Here is a 14,640-nt window from a genome sequence, read left to right as displayed (position 1 = left end):
TCATGTGGTACGAATGGATGAGGATAGCTGTGCAAAAAAGTGTCACAGAACTACATTTCAAACATTGTTTTCTGTGAAATATATACATTGGCCGTTTTAAAGATGTTCAGTTAGATTCACGACTGTTGGATGCCAATCATGGATTTTGAAGCCCAAGATGTGCCACATTGCCTCGTTAATGGAAATCTACCTGCCCAACTTATATTGCTGAATTTCATCTGCCTGCCTGCCCTCCTGTCCAAGTCCCAAAACCACCATATTTGTGCCCTTATTGATGTATTTACATATATATTTAATACTTTTTATAGAGTTGCATGACTCAGCATTGACATGAGCCTGCAATGTTTTGGACAGCAATGAGTTTTAGGGCCCGATCAAACTGTTGTCAATTTCCATCCCTTGACCATTAACTTTGAGTTTGGTAGTGTTTCCACTATCTTCTGGTTTTCGGTGCCTGTAGAGTGGGTAACCATCATGTCCCATACATGTCTTGTGGATAAATTCCCTGGGGAATCATTTGATGCACTTCTTGTGCTCCATGCAGGGTGATCAAAGGAAAATGAATGGGTTATTTCCCTTGATTGTTAAAGGAAAATATATGGGTTATATATGTAGACCCCTTCTAAGGGCCCTAGACATCCAATTATAGACTTTTATTAAACTTCAATGAGTCTAGTAATAAACTGGATGTTACTTTAACTAGTGTGCAAAGTTTCACAAAAATTCGTTAACAAGTGTAGACAGCAACTTGATACAAACAGACAACTCACATTTATATAGGTGTTGCAGGATGTATAGCAAAAGATGTTGTTGGGGTAGCAGATGAAATAGGCATGTGGACAACATTAAGGTCAAACAATGGGAAAGCATCAGATTATGGTTTAAATAATTTATTTAATTGACACTTGCATTTACAGAAAACCTGCTACATGACATTACCAACTTGCTTCAAGTTGGCGAAGTAAAAAGACAAACAGGAGAAATGCTGTGTTGATGTGATGAGGTAGAACTGGGCATGTTTTGTATCTGTGTGTGTATTGGTCATGTCTGCTTATGTCTTGTGACTGCTACTGTGTTGGGTCGTTCATGCTGAATATGTGGTTCTGTGTTGGCTCTTTGACTTGTACAAGTTAACAGCTGGCTGTTGTGGATTCGTAGAATTGTGAATATCTTAGATGGAATGCCTTGCCCTATTTGTTCCAGTTCTGAGTTCAAATCCAGTCTTTACCTGGTTTCATACTACTACTACAACCTGACCCTTGAGTGCATATTTTGCTAAGCACACTTTGTTGCAATTATTTCAACCAGTTGAGCAAAACTTTACTCATCACTCACCATTCCCAACTTTTAATTTTCTGTTTCCTTTGTCTTACTTTAAGATAATGTTTCTGAAGTAATCCAGCAATTGATGCACAATGTCAATGATGAAGAGCATCAAGCTCACCATATTTTCTGTGAAATGGATGTTCTACACAGAGAAGGGGAAGCTATTGAATGGAAGGAGAGTGCCAGGTAAATATTTTTCAATCACGGTTTTCTAGTTCCATAAATACTTGCATCTACTTTTGTTTTCTGGTTTTCAATTTTCGTTTTCTCTCCCCCCCCCCCCCCCCGCCAATCTTGTTGACCAGAGTGATTCAGTAACAAGAAAATGAGTTCTCACTATGTGATATTTATTCTTAGCTGGAGCCATTTCACATCACTTACTAATAATACCTCAAGACATAATCCTTATTCTGTCTTGTAAAAGTGGGACTTATATTGAACATATTTTTTTATTTTCTTTGGGGATTTTTGACTTTCATCAACCTTCTTCAGCTCTAGTTCAGGTCTTTAGCATGGTGTGTAGCCGTAAGACAGCTGTGTGATCTCCAGATGTGATATTTGAGACTCAGTGTATCCATACTGTAAACTTGGCTCAATCATGCACTGATCTACCATTTGGGGCATGGTATCATGTGATAGTCTACATGTGTTGCTTTAACCCCACTGTCTAATATGTACTTTGCTGTGTTATATTTTGGTATACTTGTTACTTAGATCCAAGTTGGTGCTCATTGAACTGATTTCTGATCAAAGATTTGAACAATGTGTAATAAAACATATTTGGTTGGTTGACAGAACAACAAAAGTATGTGTGAAGTCCAAATGCAAAACTATTCATTTCTGAAATAAAGTGTCATTGTGATGATGATACAGAAGAAAAATACACCGAGTGAATCAGTTTGTGTGTCTCCATACAAGACGTGTTAGTGGATCATAGTAACCATTGAATTTCATAGCCAAAGAGAGGGGTGCAATTGGCTTTAGCTTTGTTATGACCACTGGTCAGTTACCAGACAAACAATTTATTCATATCTAATGACCTGTCAAAGAAAAGGCACCAAGGACAAAATTATTAACGACATTTTGACGTGTTGTTTATTTCCAAAATAGTTTCATTTTGTTGTTGTAAACAATGGGTTTCTAATGAGTTAAGCGCCTGTTGAGTCTGCTGCATTGCAATGGCCAGGCCAGAAGCTGATAAAAAACAAGTTCTTAATGTATTTATCAGAGACTTGAATAGCTAGCAACTTGCTGTCATCCATCCCTGAAAAAAATCTTGTTTGAGTCTTTACAATTACATTCACATATGAACACAACGATTTCAAGTCCAGTTTCTAGAGGGTGGGTTGGTGTTTGGGACTCTGCCAATATTACTGCTATAGGTGTATATTTTGAAAAGGAATAGGATGTGTGGTTTACATGCCAATAAAAGGTGAAATGTGAGAGACAACATACATTATTTACTAGCAAAAATAGAAACCTAACTGATGATGTGCAAATTTAAGTATTAACAATTCAAATTCAGGTAACAGCATATATGCTAACCATCTGCACTATTTACGATAAAGTAGCAGCAATGCTGGTCACCATTACTTTAGAAGGGTGCATGAAAACTTAGAAATAATGATTAAAGATTTGTGCATTCTGTTGAATGGCCAATGCCTTGTGAAGGACAGAGCCCACTGTTAGCCATGTTCATCACGAGGATCATCTCACTGTCTTCATTTGAGTCAGATGGACAGGTAATTCTCTTCTGTCTGGTGAAAGACTGTACGTGGAACCTATCTGGCTATCAGCTGAGTTTATCAAGAGCAAACTATCACCAAGTGGCTAGTCTTCTTGTCTGACGATGATGGTAAGAAAAAAGATGTATTCTCAACATGGTTAGGTTTGATGACAGAGCTTTTCCTCTCAACACAAACTTTCAACTTCAAAGACTGCTTGAGGAGAAAGATTAAGGTAGAACAGCTGGGTGCAAGTGATGAAATGGATGTGATTAAATAGGGGCACACTAATAAATAAATAGATGTAAACTAAGAGAAGGCATTTGCTTTTATTGTGGAATTGTGTTTGGGCTGCCCTAAACCACTCAATAAGGTTACTCCACTGTTTTTAGGAATCCCTCGTTTGCTCTTTTGTTAAGTACTGGTTGTTAACAGCTGAAGAGAGATAACATGTCCTTTAATGGGAGACAATCATCTCCAATCACTGGAAGAGGGTGTGACTAGTTAGGGCAGAGGAAACAGATTTGTAAGTGGACATGTTTATTGGTTTATTGTTGAGCTGTTTGTTACGCATTAACATAACAATATGATACATATATATATATATATATATATATATATATGTATATATATACATATATATACATATATATATGGGAGAATATACATAAAATAACAACAGACGAGGACAGGTGGTGTAAATAACAAAAGTATATATTAGTATGACGCTCGGGAATACGGAAAGTCTTTGACGTTTCGAGCTACGCTCTTCAACAGAAAGAATACGGAGACAAGGAGAAAAACACGGAGAAAAAAAATTGAATAGTGTTCAGTCAACGGTCAATCATAATAATGGCCGATCATAACAATGGCTGACCGGAAGTTAGAAATTCTTATTTCAGGAGAGCTAAGAAAGGGGGAGATAACAAACGGTGATCGGGAACGAGGGGCTGTGTGTGGGAGGTAGAATGCTGGTGATCTTGACGTATGTAGTGTGAAAATGGGGGAAGGGAGAAAGGGAGAAAGTAGTTGGTCAGTTGTAGTGTGTGCGTGGTGTGATGCGAGGGTATTGGTGTGGTGTGCGTGGTGTGATGCGAGGGTATTGGTGTGGTGTGATGTGAGGGTGTTGGGAGGTGGGGAAGGCATGGGTGGAGTGTGGGGTAGAGGTAGGGGTCTGTAGGTAAGATGGGGTATGTGGGTAGGGGTGGGTGGTGGGTGTAAGGAATTGGATGGGGTGGAGTGGGAAGGTAGAGTAGGAGTGTGTTGGGGTGTGGTGGGATGAGCTTATGAGGGGGTGTTGACGAGGAGGGAGAAGGGGAAGGTGGATGTAAGAGTATATATATATATATAAAGATTTTTGGTTCCTCTATGTCTGAATGTGCTGTCATTTGTTATTTATCATTAATAACAGAGTGAGAGTTAGTGGATACACAAAGGCTTCAAAATTACCGGCTCCATCTTTAAGTTCAAAAAATTAGAACCACGACAAAAAGAAAATGCAGATATGGGAATTGACAATCAGTTTATTACTTAAAAGATGATCTTCCACTGTCCACATTAGGATGCTTGAAGGAAAAACGAAAAGGGGCTCTGCTAGAAATGGATACTGCCACTTTAAATGCTGATGAAAGAATGCAACAGCTTTACCAGAAATTGGATACACTTTGTTTTAGAGGATTCCAACCAATCAACATTTACTGTGCATGAATCATTTGAAAAATATCAGCTACTGAAGGATATTACAGTGACTGACTATTCCAGTCAGTTTGTCTTACAAGACTTAGAGACCAGAAAATAATTTTGCTGGAATCCAAACTTCCATGCAGAGCATTGAAGATATAAATCTATTGCTACAGAATTAGCAAATAATTAAATCTATAGTGGGTGAACTAACATGGTCTGCTATGTCCAAAGTGGCTAAAAATAATTATGCACAGACATGCAGCCAATGCTTCATCAGATTCCAACACACAACTGAGTTGGATGCTGCTTATAATGAAAACATACAGGAATCTGAAACCAAACTGGAAATATTATTCATTAAAGAATTACCATAAAAAGCAGATTTGATAATATAAAAATCACAAGAAGAAACATAGGCGAATCAGCCAAATCAGTAGTAAAATGTTCTGTGATTAGTTAAAAATTTAGAAATAAAAGAAGTTGGGTTTATGAAGATTTTATGGGAACTTCATAATTGTTGTGAACTGTGTATCTGAATCAAGAAGACTGAAGCCAGATTTGTGATTCAGTTCTCACTGGAGTCATATTGGAAAACAGACTATTTCTGCATCTGTGCAGCAGTACATTCAATGAGACAAATTACAGACAAAAGACTTTGAATAGATATGGCCATTGTGAGAAGAATGATGAGCAGAAAGGAAATTGCAAAGATTTTATGGATTCTTACAAATGATCAGTTTGCTGATACCTAGATAAAACCAAAAAAAAGCTGGGTACCATACTTTAAGATTCTTGTGTTTATATCAGAGCCTAAGGAATATAATTACTAAAGTTAGTCTTTCTTTATCTTTTCCAGTTGGAAATAGTGAAAATAAATACAGAAGAAGAAATGGCGGGAGTGGGGGAAGTGTTATTGTTTGAAAGGAGACAATCGTCCCCAATCACTAGAAGAGGGTTTCAGAAGTCAGAGATGGAGGAATCAGGCAGACATGTTTGTGATTGAGTGGGTTGTTATATTCATAATATAAACTTTTTGTTTCCTATGATTCAGAAACTGTTGTTTGTTTCGGTTGCAAGTGGAGAAATTAGCAGTGCTATAAAAGCCCACACTAACTGTACTGCAATAGTCTTGGAAAAGGCTTTTACTTTTCTTGTACCAGGCTAATCCTGAGATTGTATGTTGGCTGCTATGAATCTTCCTTTAAAGTTACTCATCTATTTCAGGGATTCCTTTCCTGCTCTTCTTTTAATGGGACTTTATTGTTATTGTCAGCCTTTCGTCTGCTGCAAATGCTTCATTATCTCTGTTGTTTTTCTGATGTTTTACCTTTGTATTGACCCCAACAAATTAGGTGCTTTTGACCAATAAAAGAAATTATTGTCCTCATTGTATCTCATTTGTCATTTTTATGGCAGAAATATTTATATGTAAGAAATCAATAATTATTTATTACCATTAATATTAATTTAATTTTCAGATGGGTGAAATATGAAGAAGATGTGGAAGATGGTGGTGAGCGCTGGTCAAAACCTCATGTAGCATCTCTGTCAATGCATGCATTGTTCAGTCTGAAGAAAAGTATCATAGATGGTGCTGTCCTTTTGGATATAGATGCCAGTGACATTTCTTCTGTGATTGGTAAGACACAAGTTGCTTCTTCTGTATGGTTTACCTGTTCTTTTCTAAGATGAGGTGTAATTTGAAGGTATGGCTGTCATTTCTAGCAAATCAAAAACTGTACATACAGTCTTGTTGGTTTGTGTGCTCTTGGTTTGAATAGTACGTGAAACAGTATAGTGGTGTGTTTGACAAAATGTCTTGTGTATTTTTAAAGCTAAAAGTACCGTTTTCAAATCCAATGAAGATTATGCCAAGGGATATTATAGCTTTGCACTTTCTTGTACGGATAAAATACTTGAATACTAGACAACAATTTTAAAAAAGGTGGCTTATTAACAATTAGAACCTCAAGGCAAGATTAATAGAAGTCACAAATGTGACAGAAGGTACTGACTACTACTGCTTTACCTTCCTTTCTCAGTCATTAAGGCAGTACTTTTGTGGCTTTTTAAGTTGTTTAACTCTTATTTTTAGCAAATGTGGTGCTAGTCAATACTGTCACTTCTGTGACCTCTATAAATACTAGACATGTATTTCTGTTGGTCACTAATTCAACAACTTTCCTTTCACCATAAAATGTATGACTTTTCCTAAGTATTTTAAAGCATTTTTGTTATTTAAAGCAGCAAATTGCAAGAAGTGTTAGGACACTGGATGTCCTGCATCTTCAAATCCTGCTGTGGTCAAGTTTTGCCTTTCATCTATCTACAGTCCATCAAAATGAAGTGCTAATTTAGGCCAGTGGACTGGAAGAGTTCCAGACATATGGTATTTGTTGTTCTGAGTTCAAATCTCACTGTGGCTGACCTGTCCCTATAGAAGAGACTGGAGCCCCCCCCCCCCCCCGCCTATGTACGCACTTGAAATTAACCATAGATACCATTAGTTATCCATGGTATTCAATATGCAGAGAGTAGATTACACCTGAAGATAACCATTATCAGTGATTACCATTAGAGAGTTGTGGGCAGGAGTTTTGGTAGAATGGTTTTCTACTGTTGTTTTTTTTTTTATTATTTAAGCCCAAATAAACTAATCAAATGAATTATGGCTATGAGCTACTCTTGTTGGGGGTTATCTAATATTATATATCACCCAGTGTATCTTCCCTTGTTTAAGACAGTGAGGTTTGATAAGGAGTATGTAGCTATTATTTTTAGCAGATCTAGCGACTGTATAAAGAGATCTGTTTTATTGGTTGTGCAGCGTTTTGCTTTCTGACTTCAAGTCCCAGTGCAGTTGACTTTGCTTTTCATCATCTTGATTTGCCAAATTAAATACTAATCCAAGTACAAGGGGTCAATTTAATTGAATGAACTTAACCAGCTTTCAAATTCCTAGCCTTGCACCTACATTAGAAATTATTATTAAGAGGGCTCACTGAAGGCAACTTTACTTTTCGTCCTTCTGGGACCAAATAAAGTACCAGTCTCCAGCAGTAGATTGCTAGATACATTATAGCATTATATGGAATATCTTTTAAAAAGTAGATCCCAGAGGATTAATGTTCTTTTTTTTTTTAAATATTTTTCTCCTCATGGCAGCAGGTTTGCAACTGTTTCTCTCACTGACTTTGTCTTTCTCTTGACTTCTCTTTTTTTCTTTCTCTTTCTAGTAGTCAATCCCCTATGTCCCACTCTCTACCACTCTCAATGGTTTCTCATCCTACCCTCTCTTTCTCTTTGTAGAACAAACCCTTTTTCCTCTGGTATTGCTCCCTAGCTCCTTCTTTTATTTCCACTCCCTTATTTTATCTCTTCTTTTTCATCGGGTATAGGCTAGTCTCCTCTCTTTTTCTCACTCTTTTTTTTCTCTTTCTTCCTCTATATTCTCTATATTTCCCCCACCTCGTTACCCCTCCACCTCTTTACTGTAATCCCTGTTCTTAATGAAATGTTTTTCTCAAATATTTTCTTTAGATCAAGTCATCACTACTTGGCAGCAACATTCTGGCATGACAAAAAGCAACGAGAGAGAGAGAGCCAGAGATGTACTACTGAAACAACACAAACATCTGTATGCCAAGAGACGTTACAAAGCCAACCTAGAGAAACTGCGTTCTGTTCGCAGTCTTTATGACTTGCGTTTGTATTATTTTTATTGTTGTTGTTGTTGTTATAGACGGCAAGCTGGCTGAACCCTTGGCACACTGGGCCAAGGATTTAGCAGCATTTTGTTCTTGTTCAATCTAGCTTCAATAAAATAAGTACCAGATTGACCCCTGTATTTTTAGCTCATGACTGACTTCAACAACAAAGCAACTACTAACTGGTAATCAAGAATTTCTTGGAGATGCCCTACACAACCTGTCATTCTGCTAAAAATAGCAGCGATGCTTAAATACTGCATTGTGACACTATTGTCTTTCAAAGTTAGAAATGCTGGCAATCTTTGTTCTTCAGAGGAATATTGTTGATATTATGGTTTATATGTTCATCCACGCTTAAAGCGCAAGCAACATTAAGATCCATTCAGGATTCTTGGCTGTAGTCACTTGCACAAAAAAGCTAGGAATGTGTCAGAATCGGTCAATTCCTTCATTTCCAGTTCTTGACTACTACTTTATTTTCTCAGTCTATGAAAGATGAAATGCAAAGTTAGCTCAGCCAAGATTTGAACTTTAAAGTTACAATGTAAAAATCTGAAACCAAATAATGATTATTTTTGCCTGATACCACACAGTCTCAAAATGAAATAAACAAACACAAAAATGTATGGTAATGTAGTCGTGGGTGGTCACAGGTGGAATGCCTTTGACCTCAATAGTTTTGTTTATTCAGCACTGATCATCATCAATTAATATCCGTTTTCCATGCTGGCATGGGTTGAACATTTTGACTGAGGTCTGGAGAGCCAGCGGCTGCACTGGGCTCCAATGTCTGCTTTGGCATGGTTTTTACAGCTGGATGCCCTTCCTAACACCAATCACTTTACAGAGTGTGTAGTGGGTGCTTTTTACGTGTCACCTGCACAGGAGCCAGTCAGGGGGTACTGGTCCCAACCCCTTTTTTCCCTTTTTTTAATTGTATTTATTTTAATTGCTTATTTTGTTGCAGATCATTCTCATGTGGAATCCAAAAGTTTGGATAATTTAAAGTCTGTGAGCAGCAACCAGAGTTTAGACAGTGGGGTGACCAGTGGAGAATCTGGTGAAATACATCCAAACAAAGTAAGGACCATTATTCCCATTTATCCAGAAAGATGGAAGGGATGGGGATTATCTCTCTTAGTTTTAGCTCCTCCTGTGTAGCAAATGGAAAGGAGTCTTCTGTTGTTTAATCCTTGATCTGCAGAAGGTGTGTTAGTATTAACCATCTTAGTCTTATATATCTAAAACTATATTACTCAATGTATCCTCCACCTCTTTCTCTTTTTTAAGACATCCAGATGTAGTTTGAGTGGGGTGGCTGTTGCTTCTAGCAAGTCAAATGACCCTGTACATGCTACTCTTGTTATCTGTGCCTGTAAAATTCATTCAGATCTGTTTGCGTGCCTTGAGGAAATGAGAAGGTTGACATTTTGTTGAAACTTTTTCGTTACTCACTTGATACAATGCACTATATGGATGGATGGATGGCAGTGTGGGTTTGTAGTAACAGAAAGGGAGTAGGAGGCTGTGTGAATTGTAGATTGAGGCATTCACTTTGAGATTAGAATGCAATCATAATTTTGTAATATTGATTTGCTCAAGAAAGATGTACTAGGCTGAAGAAAAAGTTTGTGCCCCGAATTAAAATAAAGATTTTTTATGCAAGAGTTTATTCAAAAACAACGACGACAACTATTGAAAACCCATTCCTCAGCCTCATATTTTCTGTCCAGAAGAAATATATCTAATGGCAAATAATCTGGTTTATTAGAAATTATTCTACTAATCTTATTGAAGCCACACATTTTCAAAACATTCTTGAACTCTAGTAAATTTGGTAATTAGTTATTTTATTAAATCTTTATAGTTTTCAAAATTCAAACACAGAGACAATGTACATATTTGAGAAAGGAGCATAAAAATTAAAGGACTCATTAATTATTGCCAATAAAACATCTTAATTGTTTGAAATGCAAAACCTTATTAGTTTTCTTATTTGATAAATTTATAAACCCTTGTTGTCTCCAAACAGAAGAAAGCTTGTTAAATACCAGTGCTACTTTTGGGTTTTGTGTTTTTACCTAATGTCAGCATGGGTTAGATAGATAATAAGTACTCCTTTTTGTCAATATAGTTAGTTTGTAATTAAATATCTGGAGTTTAATTAATGTCCTTTGACCTATGCTAACTTTTTCCTATTGTTTTTAGAAGCTCTTCATCCACAACAAGTCTCTCCTTGCTTTAAATTCATTCATATAAATTCATCCTTAATAGCATGGTCATCTTTCCCTCACATATATTGGCCAATACATTTTGATGTTCAATCAGTCTCCCAGCATTGTATTGATGTTCACATTGTTTTCATCTTCAAATTTTAGGGAAACCTACATTTTATGCGAAAGATTCCAAAAGATGCTGAAGTTGCCAATATGATGGTTGGAGAACTAGAGTCCCTTTCTAAGCAATATTTAGCTTTTGTCAGGCTCCATAAATCCCGGATTATTGGAGAATTGACAGAGGTTACACTACCAACCAAATTCCTTTTTATCTTGCTGTCTCCAGTTGGGCACAAGCATGAAGTGCAAGAAATTGGAAGAAGTATGTCCACAATGATGGTTGATGAGGTATTCTTTTCAAATTTTTCTGGTATTATGATGTGCGTAGTTGAAACTTCACAAGTTACAGTTTTAATAGTTACATGTTTCTGCTTTTTATCAAGCTTCTGCTTATTATTTCACATATAATCTGTTTATCTATTTGTCTATTACATAAGAGAACACATTAAAGTCAGAAATTTTAAATAAAAAGAATTTCATATATGGTTTTAAAAAATGTCTTATTGTTACATAGTATATGAACCTGAATTAGTCCCAACACTCTCTGTGACTTTCATCACCTGATCCAACAACTTGATACTTCTGTAATTATTTCTATCTAAGATGTCTCCTTTACCTTTGTAGCAGTTGACTATGGTGCTGCTAAACCAGTCATTGGGTATGATTCCTTTGTGTACCACCTGGTTAACTATACAGACGACTAGACCTTACCTACACCACTAGATATTTTAAGCATCTCAGCAATGCTTCCTGATGAGCCAGGGGCTTTCCCTGTCTTCATACCCTTAATGGCTTTATCTACCAAGGTACTGTCGATTCAGACAGCTGGTCCCTCTGTTGTGTTCACATTAGGCAGACTTTCCTTCTCCCATTCATTCTCTTCATTTATCAGCCTTTCATATTGGTGTTTCCAAGCCTCATTCTTTGGACAATCATTAAACCCTAACCCGAACCCTCATCCATGAGGACACATTTCTCTCCTATGACATCGTGATTTTCTCTAACACATTGTCTTGCAATTCAAAACAATTCAAGTCTCTGTTCTTCATGACACAGAACATTGACAAACTTTTTCTTTTCTGCTTCCCCTCTGGCTAAGTACACCTGTCTACTAGCTTCTTAAGTTGTATAATAGCTCGTATATTTTCACTTGCAACTACTTTTGAATGCTTTGTAAATTTATCCGTTGTTTATTTCAAGATCAACACAAATCAGTCAGATTTATGATCAGACATTCTAGTTGTGAGTACATCAACTTTTATATAGATGAGGCAAAAATATCTGATGTGATTTTCCTCTTTTACAACATCTAGAAGAGAGATTTAATGGCTCTTTCTATGAGAGCAAATGACCATCTAAAGATGCCTGACAATTGTCTAAATTTACTTAAAATTCTTTAAATTTGTTTTATAGCTGACTGTCTTTCTTAATGTCAACTTTTCTGCTGTTTGTTAACTACATTTCAGTTTGCTATTTGCATAAAATTATGAAAAATAAAAAAAGTGAAACTCCAGAACCAGTGAGATTTGCATCTATTATTATAGATATTCCGTGAAGTTGCATACAAATGTCGCAATAAGTCTGAACTAGTGGCAGGAATTGAAGAATTTATGGTACAAGGAACTGTTTTGCCACCCGGGGGCTGGGATCCTAAAATCAGAATTGAACCTCCGTTACGAGTGCCTTCCCAGGTATGAAAACAGTTTTATTTTTTCATATCTGTTTCTTTTATTCTTTTATTCTTTTATTCTTTTCTTCTTTTATGAATTTCTGTTGTTTTAACTATGGCCATGCTGGAGTATTAGCGTCCAAGTTTTTATTTTTTATAATCAGATTGGTGTGTGTGTGTCTGTATGTGTGTGTCTGTATGTGTGTATCTGTATGTGTGTATGTATGCAAAAGTTTGGCTGTGTGGTTAAGAAGTTTGCTTCCCAACCACATGGTTTTGGGGTCAGTCCTGCTGCATGGCAAGTGTCTTGTACTATAGTCTCGGGCCAACTTAAGTCTAGTGAGTGATTTTAATAGACAGAAACTGGAAGCCTGCTTTGTGTATGTGTATGTGTGTGTATATATATATATATATATATATATATATACACACGCATGCACACACACACACACACACCATTGTTTCTTCATATCCATGTTCCATGCTGGTATTGGACAGTTTGACAGGATCTGAAGACTGCACTGAACTCCAGTGTCTGCTTTATAGCTGGATGTCTTTCTAATTCCAGTCATAAGTATGTCTGCATGCCTGTGTTTGTTTTCCTTGTCTTGATGTTGCTGTCATGCAAGGGGAGTCTCTCATTTCCAGTCTTCTTTGAAAATATATCCAGCTATGGTGGGGAAATGTTACCTTGATTGGAAACCGATAAGGACAAGTGTCACAAACAGAAAATCTGCCTCAACAAATTCCATCTGATCCATGCAAGCACGGAAAAGTGGATGTTAAAACAATGATGATAGATAAACAGACTGACAGTATTTACATTGGACAGTTCTCTATTTTGCATCTATTTTAATTGCAATACAAAATATTGCTAGTGGCCACAAGTAAAAAGAGAAAAAAAAACACTAATATTTTAATATTGAGTTTAAATGTATTGAGTGAGAATGTTGTCAATAGCAACAATTGTATGTCTACACAACACATTGCATCAAACATAAATTGTACATGCTCTCATTTATGGCTTCATCTACTTCAAGTTCCAACATTAAAAAAAAAAAATTTATTTCATTTTTCTTAAAGTTTCTAAATTCTTATGATATAAACAACATACAATTCTGACTGCTACAAAGCTTCTAAAATGGTTGGAGAAAATTTTAAATGTTGCTATGGTATAATGGTAACGCATGTGTCATGTTCATAGAAGAATATGGGCAGCCTTTAATTTTTTCCATCCAAGGGCTTTTTAATCCAATATCTACATGTTATTATTGATATGATACACTAGGCACATGCATCACAACCCATATGTGCACGACATAGTGATCTCATCATCACCATCATCGTTTAACGTCCGCTTTCCATGCTAGCATGAGTTGGACGATTTGACTGAGGACTGGTGAACCGGATGGCTGCACCAGGCTCCAATCTGATCTGGCAGAGTTTCTACAGCTGGATGCCCTTCCTAATGCCAACTGCTCCAAGAGTGTAGTGAGTACTTTTACGTGCCATCAGCACGAGGGCCAGTCACGCGGAGCACATGACCTTGCAGGTGAAGCCCAGTTAGAATTTTTTCAGGTTGAGTAGCCCATCTGACAAGCAAACTGGTATTGAGCAGAATATTTGCTGTAGCCCATCTTTTATACCAAGACAAAACAATGTACATGATTACACTTCCAATAAGTTAAGATCAAAAGTCATGAGAGCCACTGCCTGGTACTGCATCAAGGCATTTATTATTATTATTATTATTATTATTATTATTATTAAAGTGGTGAGCTGGTAGAATCATTAGCATGCCAGGCAAAATGCTTAGTGGCATTTCATCCGTTTTCACATTCTAAGTTCAAATTCCATTGAGGTCGACTTTGCCTTTCACCCTTTCAGGGGTTGATAAATTAAGTACCACTGGCATACTGTGGCCAATCAAATTGACTGGCCTCCTCCCACCAAATTTCAGACCTTGTGCCTATAATAGAAAGGTTTATTATTATTATTATTATTATTAAGGCGGTGAGCTGGCAGAGTTGTTAGAATGCTTAACAGTATTTCACCTGTCTTCATGTTCTGAGTTCAAATTCCATCAAGGTCGACTTTGCCTTTCATCCTTTCAGGGGTTGATAAATTAAGTACCAGTGAAACACTGGGGTTGATGTAATTAACTTAATCCCCTCCCCCAAGTTGCCCTTGTG

At 36.8% G+C, this 14,640-nt stretch overlaps 1 protein-coding gene across 3 annotated transcripts in view; it reads left to right on the top strand.

Moving 5' to 3' along the window:
* LOC106876013 (sodium bicarbonate cotransporter 3) overlaps positions 1-12,491 on the top strand; it is a 29,449-nt gene extending 16,958 nt beyond the window's left edge. For all 3 annotated transcript variants that reach the window (XM_089340223.1, XM_089340222.1, XM_089340224.1), the window contains 6 exons: positions 1,380-1,512; positions 6,212-6,372; positions 8,274-8,438; positions 9,411-9,523; positions 10,822-11,067; positions 12,324-12,491. In XM_089340223.1, the coding sequence (XP_089196349.1) occupies positions 1,380-1,512; positions 6,212-6,372; positions 8,274-8,438; positions 9,411-9,523; positions 10,822-11,067; positions 12,324-12,476 (971 nt within the window). In that variant the 3' untranslated portion in view covers positions 12,477-12,491. The remainder of the gene's footprint in view (positions 1-1,379; positions 1,513-6,211; positions 6,373-8,273; positions 8,439-9,410; positions 9,524-10,821; positions 11,068-12,323) is intronic.
* The last annotated feature ends 2,149 nt before the right edge of the window (positions 12,492-14,640 follow it).

The sequence above is a fragment of the Octopus bimaculoides genome, chromosome 23 (assembly GCF_046866305.1).
Source record: "Octopus bimaculoides isolate indiv1 chromosome 23, ASM4686630v1, whole genome shotgun sequence".
Classification (NCBI taxonomy): domain Eukaryota; kingdom Metazoa; phylum Mollusca; class Cephalopoda; order Octopoda; family Octopodidae; genus Octopus; species Octopus bimaculoides.
The sequence above is the reverse complement of the archived record's forward strand: the minus strand, read 5'-3'. Positions and strand labels throughout refer to the sequence as shown.